The following is an 11207-nucleotide window of genomic DNA, read 5'->3' on the forward strand; positions in this document are numbered from 1 at the left end:
GCCAAACTCAGGCGGGCCGGTCCAAAACCAACAGTAGTTGGGGGTACGTCTGACTGGTTCTACTCTGCTGGACTAAATGAACGTTCTGAAGTGAAGAGTCAATGAACTGCTTCAAACTGAACACAGCTTGATTCTCTGTGTTTATTCTTAATGATGTTGTATATGTTTATGTAACTAATAAGATGAAGTTCATTACCTTTGACACCTGGACCCTTAAAAGCATCATCAGCTCATTTCAGACAGACAAGGTTTACTGAGAGACAAACTGACCTTCTTTCTTCTAAATTACTTATTATTGAATAACTCATCTGCCATTTCTCGCTTCACACCCGTTAGTGTTTGAAGAACACTGCGATCCAAGCGCAGAAGATATTTATGAGAAAAATGATTCCACTGACCTCTAGTGGTGGCGATGAAGACTTACAAGAATCAGCTTTATATGAACAAACATTTACTCCCCAAAAGAGACACCAAAACATGGTACACAATATACATACATTTTAAATTGCAATAGTATGGGAAATTGTAAAATAATGGGAAACATTATGAGAATATAATTCACACTGTTATTTATACCGAAGGAAAAAATAAAAAGCATATGTCTGAGAGGGAAATCATTTAATTTTTATTTTTAAATAATCTGTAATTAACAATAATAACATGTACAGTTATCACCGCCAAGACGAGAATAAAAAGATTTCAAATGAAAAATGTAAATTAACAAGTCTTCTATAGAAACACTTATGTCAACCTCTTTAAAAAGTTACTTTCTGATAAATATAAAGAGGACAACACGTTCTGTAATGAACATTATTGGGCTCGGTCTTCACTCGTTGATTAACTTCAGTTTCATTATACAGTTATTATGGAAACCTGTTCCATCCCATAATGAGTCATGCAGGGGGACGCAAGAGTAATATTACCTTATTCCCCAAGCAAAGAAAATCAACAACACTGCTACAAACAATTAAAACAATAGCAATTTATAATAAACATTATGGCCACTTAATAAAAAAATAAAAAAAATCAAATGAACAAAAACATAAAAACATCATGAAGTTGTAGTTTGTGTTTCACAACGCTAGTAATGTACCGTTCAGAGATCAGAGTGTAATATTGTGTCTATGCTACAAGCGAGTGATGCAACGCGACAAAACTACAGTAGAACAACAAAGTTGTCTATACTGCAAGCACACAACTTCGTTAAAATCAATTCGACTTTCTTACATTGACTTGGTACATGACTGTTATGTCGCAGATAACTTCGTTATCGTCTTCATGCAAGTACATACATTTTATGTCAAAGTTGATTTCGATGAGACTTTGTGACGTTGACTTAGTTATAATGCAAGCGCAAGATACTTCGCTAAACAAACTTTATCTTGTTACGTAACTTTTCTGTAACGTTCAACAAAATGTAACCAAAAAAAATCGACTCCATTACGCAAGTTTGTAAATTACGTCAAAGTTGATTTCGGTATGCGACTTTTATGACGTTGACTTTGTTTAGCGAAGTATCTCGTGCTTGCATTATAACTAAGTTTATCTTGTTACACAACTTTTCTGTACCGTTCAACAAAACGTAACCAAAAAAAATTGACTCCGTTACGCAAGTTTGTAAATTATGTTGAAGTTTATTTCGGTATGCGACTTTGTGACATTGACTTAGTTATAATGCAAGCGCGAGATACTTCGCTAAACAAAGTTTCTTGTTACGTAACTTTTCTGTAACGTTCAACAAAACGTAACCAAAAAAAATTTACTCCATTATGCAAGTTTGTAAATTACATCAAAGTTGATTTTGGTATGCGACTTTGTGACGTTGACTTTGTTTAGCGAAGTATCTCGTGCTTGCATTATAACTAAGTTTATCTTGTTACACAACTTTTCTGTAACGTTCAACAAAATGTAACCAAAAAAAATCGACTCGTTACGCAAGTTTGTAAATTATGTTGAAGTTTATTTCGGTATGCGATTTTATGACATTGACTTAGTTATAATGCAACGCGAGAGACTTCGCTAAACAAAGTCGACTTTGTTACTTAACTTTTATGTAAGAATCAACTAAATGTAATCAACAAATCATCTGTTAAGCAAGTTTAAACATTTTGTTACGTCAATGTCGATTTCGGTGTGTGACTTGATGACTTAGTTATAATTCAAGCGTAAGAGATTTTGCTCAACGACTTTGTTACAAAACTTTCTGTTAACTTTGCGGGGGTAAAAAATCTGTTAATTTGTTTGTTTTTTTTACTTCGTAAACAACCTGCATTCAATTTTTACAGAAATTTACCATGGCAACCATATTCAATTCGTAAACAACTTTATGTAAAAGTAAACTTTGAGACGTAACTTAATTTTGTTAATTTCGTAAAATCAACGAAGATAGCCACACACTTGCGATTAGTGTCGATTTGTTGCATTGCTTCACGTCACTTTTAGCGTAGACGAGGTTTAAACACCTACTGTAACCTGTAACACTGTACACAGAAATAAAACCTGTAACATTAGTGAATAAACAGTTGAATACAAAATTATCACGAGTAACAAAAATCAACAGAAACAAAACTGCGGTTTAAAAAGTAATTGTTTTTCTAGTCTACATGACAGCATGTTTCATGCACACAAATACAATCACTCACACATTCACGCACATACACACACAATCCGTTTGTTCAGATTGCTGTGAATATGAGTGGGACTTTCATTATTATTAATATTATTATCATCATCATTATAGGACGCTAATCACAATTGGACAAACACCGTAGCGATTTCTTTTGGTTTAAGTTGCTATTTACACAATCCAGTTCAAAAACACTAAAAAATAAACCGTAAAAGCACGGCGAAAATAAAATGTACATATACATTATCCAACAGAGGCCAAAAACGTCCACACATGCGACAAAACGAAATTGGCTGTAAACGAAACAATTAAGCAAGTAAACTAATAAGATGTCTGCCTCTCAAAATATGAACAAACTTCAGCGATAACTGAGACGAACTCAAAACCGTTCTGATGAAACACTCATATCTGCCGTTTTTAATGAATAAACCCATGTTAACATAACACAGTGTCCAGATGCGATGCAACAAGTTTCCGATGACATGCGATTTTGCCTGTCCACACTGAACACGAAACTGTTGCGTGACTTTTGAGTCAGTGGTACATCTGCAGGGCCGACTGAGACAAAAGACGAACGTTCTCGAAGACCCAACAACTGTCGCAAAGATACAAATTCATGTGCTTGAATGAATTGTGAGTGTAGTAATAAACGGAAAGCAGCATCTGATACGGTTACTGTATTGCATCTCGTCAGGGATCAAATCAGTCCAATGCAAATAAAGTTTGTCAAAACACTGACCACTGATGCATTCAAAACTGACCTTCCTAAAGCTCAACATATGCAGCCGACATCATGGGAATGGTTACTATGACAACCCACCGTTGTCATTCGGCGGTGCGTGTGAAACTCAGATAAAATTACAGAGTACTTTTTAATGCTACAAGTCATGTGACCATGATGTCGCTTCACTTCGCTCATTCACAAAGAAAACACTTAACGCACCAAAACACCCTAAACCACACTCAGAGCGTTTGTTCTGATAGAGGAGCGTCAGGAGACAAACCGTCTGACTGACTGGACGTGATCTCTGAGCAAACACGCCAAACGAATTGTGTAAATAAAACGCCATGTGTCACGCATCACGCATCGATCAAAACACATTCACACTTAATGATGAACTGTAAAAAAACTTCAAATGACGTAAATAATAATATCTCTTAGTTTGTAAGAACAGAGGGAGGAGCGGATGTTTGTTTAGAATCAAATCAAGAGCGCCTAAAATACAGTTGATCACGTGATGCTGTTCCTCCAATCAGACGCCGCCGCCGCCGCCTCCTCAGCTCCGCCTGGTTCGTGAGTGTTGGATCAGCCACTGTAGTGTGATGTCTAGAACAGAGAACACTACAACAGTTCTAGTGGAATAAAGACTTTCTTAAATTAGAGGTAGACCGATATATCGGTTGAACCGATTAATCGGTGCCGATAGTGGCTTTCTGGAACTATCGGTTATCGTCACCTGAAGAATATATAGGCCAGGGGTCGGCAACCTATGGCATGTGGAGGGGTAATTACTGGCACGCCAGCAACAGCGAAAGAGTAGACTATTATATTTATTTAAATTCTTAATGTAATCCTTCCTCATGATCACACAGCGTGTTTTCATGAGCTGAATGAGAGGCTAAACAAAAAGTTAAAATGTGACGAGACTGCAGTATACCCAACAGACTCGTACAGCGCGTGCAAGCCATTCATGCATCACGAGCCGGCAGCGCTTCACTTTCGGTTAATCGTGCAAGTCAACGAGCCCCTTTGCTTCAGTCAGGCTGTGCGGATGACAGCCTACATTCCGCGTTTCATTTGTTTCTTTCTGCTTTCAGGACAACACGTTAGAGGTCTGCATTCCCGCTGAACTCCCGCAGGACCCGCGGGACCCGATTAGATTTCTTGTGGCATGGGAATACATTTCCGAGTTGATGTGTACATGAGATGTGGACGGGAGCGGCGGTCAGAAAATAGCTTGAAACATCCAATGTGGATCTCTTTTATTATTCTATTAATTAATGAATGCAAAAAAAAACAAACGATAATAGTTAGATTTTTTAATAACGTAAAATAAATGTGCACACAGCTTATGCATTAAATTATCCAATATTTTTTTCTTTTTGATTTTCTCCCCTTTTCTGCCCAATTTGGAATGCCAAATTCCCAATGCGCTCTAAGTCCTCGTGGTGGCGTAGTGACTCGCCTCAATCCGGGTGGTGGAGGACGAATCTCAGTTGCCTCCGCGTCTGAGACCGTCAATCCGCACATCTTATCACGTGGCTTGTTGAGTGCGTTACCGCGGAGACGTAGCGCGTGTGGAGGCTTCACGCTATTCTCCACGGCATCCATGCACAATTCACCACGCACCCCACCGAGAGCAAGAACCACATTATTGCGACCACGAGGAGGTTACCCCATATGACTCTACCCTCCCTAGCAACCGGGCCAATTTGGTTGCTTAGGAGACCTGGCTGGAGTCACTCAGCACACCCTGGATTCAAACTCACGACTCCAGGGGTGATAGTCAAATTATCCAATATTTAGAGTAGACAGCCAGGTAGTCAACGGATGAATAGACTTAATAGAATGGCAGAGCAAAGCGCACACCGTGTCATCAAAGCATGTGAAACTCCAACTAGAAAATTTAGTGTTAAGAAACCAACTTCAGGCGAGTCAAATTGGCTTCATTTTCACACGACATCTGATAATAGCAATAACAGAAAAAATGAAATCTTCTTTGTATACACTTGTTGTCTATTTGTATGGCTTTTGCTATATGTGGAAAACAATGCGGGGTTGCGGGAGCGGTCGGGGAGAAAATCACTGCGGGCAGAGAGTGGGTGAACATGGAGTTAAATTCAGCGGGAGTGTTCTGGTGCGGGATAGAAACTTGCAGGAGCAGGATGGAAAAAACAGTCCCACGCAGACCTCTACAACATGTGATGTAATAAGGAAAACACCACTATTAATCCTTGAGATTTCGCATACAGATACACCCTCCTTAAACCATAGTCACACTCAAAATTATGAGAAAACATAAACCCACATCGTGCGGTCTATTTAAAATATAAATTCAACCTGGAAATAAAGTTTTAGGATTTTGGAGGGCTAAATAGTTGATCGGCTTGTGATGTGTGAATGTCTTGCACGCGCAGCGCGAGTCTCGTCACACTTTAATAGTGTTTAGTCTCCCATTCAGCTCATGAAAACACTCTGTGTGATCAGGGGGAAGGATTACATCAAGATGTAGATTAGAATGCAGGTGCGAAAACTTCATATAAATAAAATAGCCTGCTCCTCTCTCGCTGTTGCTTATGTGCCCTCTGTGTGATTTAGAAAAATGAATGACGTAATATAAGAAATATTTAAGATCCCACACAATCAGTAATCAAATAAGCAAACTTGTGACATTAACTGTGTTAACTCATTTTGTACAAAAGGACAGGTTTTCGTCGGCACAGCCATTGATCAGGAAAATTAAAAATGTCACTCCATGTCAAAAAGGTTGCCGACCCCTGATTTAAGCTATAAAAAAACTTAATTATGTCAATTTCATAATAAAAGTCCCCAGTGTATTTTCGGCTTGTTTAATGTTTCTTTTACCCCTTTTCTCCCAATTTGGAATGCCCAATTCCCACTACTTAGTAGGTCCTCGTGGTGGTGCGGTTACTCACCTCAATCCGGGTGGCGGAGGACAAGTCTCAGTTGCCTCTGCTTCTGAGACCGTCAATCCGTGCATCTTATCACATGACTCGTTGTGCATGACACCGCGGAGACTCACAGCATGTGGAGGCTCATGCTACTCTCCACGATCCACACGCAACTTACCACACGCCCCATTGAGAGCGAGAACCACTAATCACGACCACGAGGAGGTTACCCCATGTGACTCTACCCTTTTTTACTTAATCATTGTATAAATCAATTTGAGCTGATTACATATGGAAGTATTCGTAATCTTACCAATGTTGTCCTTCTCCTTACAGGAAATGGAGTAACAGCAGATCTCTCTGTCCTGAATGGCCGACAGATTCCTGTAGATCAGAAACATCTTAGATCGAGGCTACATTCTTCATAGGTGGATTACTGAGTTATCTGGATTTCAGAGTAGACTATTTGACCCGATCCTGGATTGTTACGTTCTCCAGAGACCAAGCAACAGGTCCGTAACCTCAAACCTGATCGGGAGCAGGCTTTTTTAACGTAAGCAGGATTAGATCGCCCTCTACAGCTCAAGAGATGCAAAGAACTTAGCAAAACAGCGTACCTAAGCCCTCACATGTAAACTGAGACCTGTCATCATTTTCTCTGTTTGGACAGAGTTTTAAAGAGAGCATTTATGCCATCACGTAAACCGCATCATGCAATAAATTATTTGTACGATTAACATTAAAGTCAGGACATAATGCAATTGGAAGCAATTTAACCGCTACGCATTTAATTTATTAACAACTTGTATAGCGAGCACGAGGAGGTTACCCCATGTGACTCTACCCTCCCTAGCAACCGGGCCAATCTGGTTGCTTAGGAGACCTGGCTGGAGTCACTCAGCACACCCTGGATTCAAACTAGCGAGCTAGCGAACTCCAGGGGTGATAGACAAACACAGGAACTTTTAAAGCGCCACAGAAACACAGTGTTTAAAGTTGAAAAAGTGACATAGTTTGGCTTTAAAGTGACTTTAAAATAAGATTGCAGTAACTATTTATTTTGTAATCAGATTACACCCAACACTGGATATATGTGACCTTTTCCGTGAACACAGGAAGGCACAATTATCTCAGACAACTCCAGATATTCTAATCAAATCCGCTTGTGGCTACGAATAACGATATTAGCTAGAGGAATTATAAAGGTTAGATCTACTATACGTCACATCATCTTAGCTGTATTGAGCGGCGTTTGAAGAATGGACCCCAGATCTCAGAAACAACAAGATCTCAATCACAAACACACAACAGAATGTTTCCAGAACTCACATTCTCTCGATTAGTTCCTTCTCGTCCAGAGCTCCGGAAAGATCTCGCTTATTGCCCAAAACAAGAACCTGAGTGAGGACAGCAGAGTATAATCACTGTATGACATGACGACGGCCAAATAATGGAAGAAACGAGGAAAAATGTGAAAACAGACAGCATTAAAGTCACAGTTTGACTGCTAGTAAACGGTGAATAGAGTATGCGTTTGTTTTACTCACAGGAATACCCTGTAGCTGTGGTTTATCTAACAAGTTGTGGAGTTCATTCTTGGACGCCTCGATCTTCTCTGGGTCGGCCGCATCAACCATATACCTGAAAGTCAGACAGATAGGCGAGTTAATCTACATGTTATGGAGAAATCAGGGGGATGTGTGTTTGTTGTATCAGGTAGAATTATATGCATATTACATAAACTATACAAAACAAATGCATGACATCATTATGCCATTTCTACAGTAACACATGTAACAACATGATGAGATTTTGCACTTGTTCGTCACTTTAGTAATAACAAACTCACACTATAGCGCTAACTCCTCGACAGTACCGCTCCCACATACTCCTGAAGCGCGGCTGTCCTCCGATATCCCACAACTACAACACACAGACATACAAACAACACATACACACTTTACATGAACAGGGTGCAAAAGTGGGCTTCAGCAGTCAATGAAAGGAGGTGGTTAACCTTCAGAAAATGCTGTCGGTCCAACCAAACATTAAATGAGCTGCTTTATTTCATACTGCATTGCAATTTCTGCAACCCTATTACCCAATATCATGTCTAAATACAGTTTAAAACCTTCTGTTTAAAATAAAAATACATTATTTTCAAAGTAAGCCAGAATTGGTAACTGGGTTGCATATTTAAGGCCAACGTATACTTCGGTTTTCCATGTGCTGGTACCACACACAGTCCATGTGATGCAAATTTCATCATCAGCACAGTTCACGTATTCTGAAACACCTACTGACCTTGATGGTGACGTTACCCTTGGTGATTTTACGCATGTTGAAGCCGACCGTAGGGATCATATCCTCACTGAACTGACCTGACTGGAGAGAGAGAGAGAGAGAGAGAGAGATTCATATATTAATGGGAATACTCCAGCACTGCTGTTCATGATGTGATGTCAAAATTTGTCATCTAAGATGGATTGATTCGAGACAGTAAAATCTGACTCAACCGAGAGTATTCACAGTCCAGCCCTCAACACTAAACATCTCTGCAGCCCACAGCAGGTGCTGATGTGATTTACGGTCCCTAAACGGATGAATTTATACACCAACGACCTTCTTGATTGTGTGTTTGTCATGCTGGTTGAATACTCATCAGTTGTTCAGATAGATTTTTCATCACCTACTGTGTCAGGACAGAAATAATCATTGCACAGAATACCTGATGCTGATTGGCTGAGAATGATATCAGTTTTTTTTTATTGACAAATGTCAGAAAGATATCAGAGATGCTTGTCAAGATCTTTCTGATACAATCAGACTGAATATTGCTGTATCTGATATACTGTGTCTGATCTGATTGTTATATCTGATACAATGTGTTTGATCTGATGATGTTTTATCTGATACATTGTGTCTGATCTGATGACGTTGTATCTGATACATTGGGTCTGATCTGATGATATTTTATCTGATACATTGGGTCTGATCTGATGATGCTGTATCTGATACATTGGGTCTGATCTGATGATGCTGTATCTGATACATTGGGATCTGATGATGTTGTATCTGATGATGCTGTATCTGATACATTGGGTCTGATCTGATGATGTTGTATCTGATACATTGGGTCTGATCTGATGATGCTGTATCTGATACATTGTGTCTGATCTGATGATGTTTTATCTGATACATTGGGTCTGATCTGATGATGCTGTATCTGATACATTGGGTCTGATCTGATGATGCTGTATCTGATACATTGTGTCTGATCTGATGTTGTTGTATCTGATACATTGGGTCTGATCTGATGATGTTTTATCTGATACATTGTGTCTGATCTGATTATGTTGTATCTGATCTGATGATGTTGTATCTGATACATTGGGTCTGATCTGATGATGTTTTATCTGATACATTGGGTCTGATCTGATGATGTTGTATCTGATACATTGGGTCTGATCTGATGATGTTTTATCTGATGATGCTGTATCTGATACATTGGGTCTGATCTGATGATGTTTTATCTGATACATTGGGTCTGATCTGATGATGTTGTATCTGATACATTGTGTCTGATCTGATGATGTTGTATCTGATGATGCTGTATCTGATACATTGGGTCTGATCTGATGATGTTGTATCTGATACATTGTGTCTGATCTGATAATGTTTTATCTGATGATGTTGTATCTGATATACTGTGTCTGATCTGATGATGTTTTATCTGATACATTGTGTCTGATCTGATGATGTTTTATCTGATGATGTTGTATCTGATACACTGTGTCTGATCTGATGATGTTGTATCTGATACATTGGGTCTGATCTCTGTATCTGATACACTGTGTCTGATCTGATGATGTTGTATCTGATACATTGGGATCTGATGATGCTGTATCTGATACATTGGGTCTGATCTGATGATGCTGTATCTGATACATTGGGTCTGATCTGATGATGCTGTATCTGATACATTATGTCTGATCTGATGATGCTGTATCTGAAACATTGTGTTTGCATGATCTGATATAGTGTCTGATCTGATAGTGCCGTGTGTGATACATTGTGTCTATTCTGACGATGGTGTATCTGATTCATTTTGTCTGATCAGATGATGCTGTATCTAAACATTGTCTGAAATGATATATGACGCTATATGTGATACATTGTATTTGTTCAAATGATGATGCATCTGATACATCGTATCGGATCTGATGATGTTGTATCTAAAAGATTGTCTGATCTGATGATGCCGTGTTCGATATAATGTGTCTGATCGCGCTATAACACGGATCGCAGCGTGAATGACCCGTTACTCGACAGAGGCCTATAATGAAATGAGACAGAGGAAACAGCTTGATTACCGCAATCACGTTGACGAATGTGGTTTTTCCCGAGTACTGCAGGCCGACCAGCGTCAGCTCCATCTCCTCCTTCCAGAATAACGCTTTGAACCAGTCCAGCAGCTTGTTAAATAACGCGATCATGATGAACGGCGCTCGGTTTGGGTGCAGGTTCGTGCTGTTGCGGTCCGGGATCTGCTCTTCACGGCTCGTCCTTCCTCATTGGGTGGGGTTTCACATCTATGCACAGCTGATCCAAACAATACGGGACACGGGCATGCGCGCTCCCGTTCAGCACGCAGGCGCGCCCCCTGCTGGAGGCACACGGGTGACGTCATGGCATATATACATCATTTGTGCCCTCAGAAAAAACTAAATGAATCTAATGATAACACTTCTGTCATATTAAGCACTATTTTACAGAAATAAAATAATAATGTAGGAAGTTCAGTTCATTTATTAAATTAAAAATAGTCTATGAACCTCATCGTTACAATTTAGTGTAAAAATCCCGAGAATATCCTATAAAAATAAATAATATGTACAAATTATAATATATATAATAAATGACAATAGTTAACAGATTGTTTGTTTAT

The 11207-nt window shown here is 39.3% G+C and overlaps 2 protein-coding genes across 3 annotated transcripts in view; both read right to left on the reverse strand.

Annotated features, from left to right (window-relative positions):
* LOC127439143 (choline/ethanolaminephosphotransferase 1-like) overlaps positions 1–11207 on the reverse strand; it is a 154923-nt gene that overhangs the window by 22389 nt on the left and 121327 nt on the right. Inside the window, exon 11 of one of the 2 annotated variants that reach the window (XR_007896859.1) lies at positions 3962–4812. The exons of the other annotated variant lie outside the window; for it this stretch is intronic. The gene's annotated coding sequence lies outside the window, so the exon portion shown is untranslated. Of the gene's footprint in view, positions 1–3961; positions 4813–11207 lie in introns of those variants that run through there. 2 annotated transcript variants of the gene reach the window in all.
* Positions 604–10867, reverse strand: LOC127439167 (ADP-ribosylation factor-like protein 8A). Its single transcript, XM_051695297.1, has 7 exons — positions 10633–10867; positions 8564–8644; positions 8109–8182; positions 7807–7900; positions 7589–7656; positions 6573–6643; positions 604–3953 (listed from the first exon to the last, which is right to left on the reverse strand). Exons 1-7 carry the CDS (start codon positions 10753–10755, stop codon positions 3904–3906), a joined length of 561 nt encoding a protein of 186 aa, XP_051551257.1. The 5' UTR covers positions 10756–10867; the 3' UTR covers positions 604–3903.

Source organism: Myxocyprinus asiaticus, chromosome 50 (genome assembly GCF_019703515.2).
Source record: "Myxocyprinus asiaticus isolate MX2 ecotype Aquarium Trade chromosome 50, UBuf_Myxa_2, whole genome shotgun sequence".
Classification (NCBI taxonomy): domain Eukaryota; kingdom Metazoa; phylum Chordata; class Actinopteri; order Cypriniformes; family Catostomidae; genus Myxocyprinus; species Myxocyprinus asiaticus.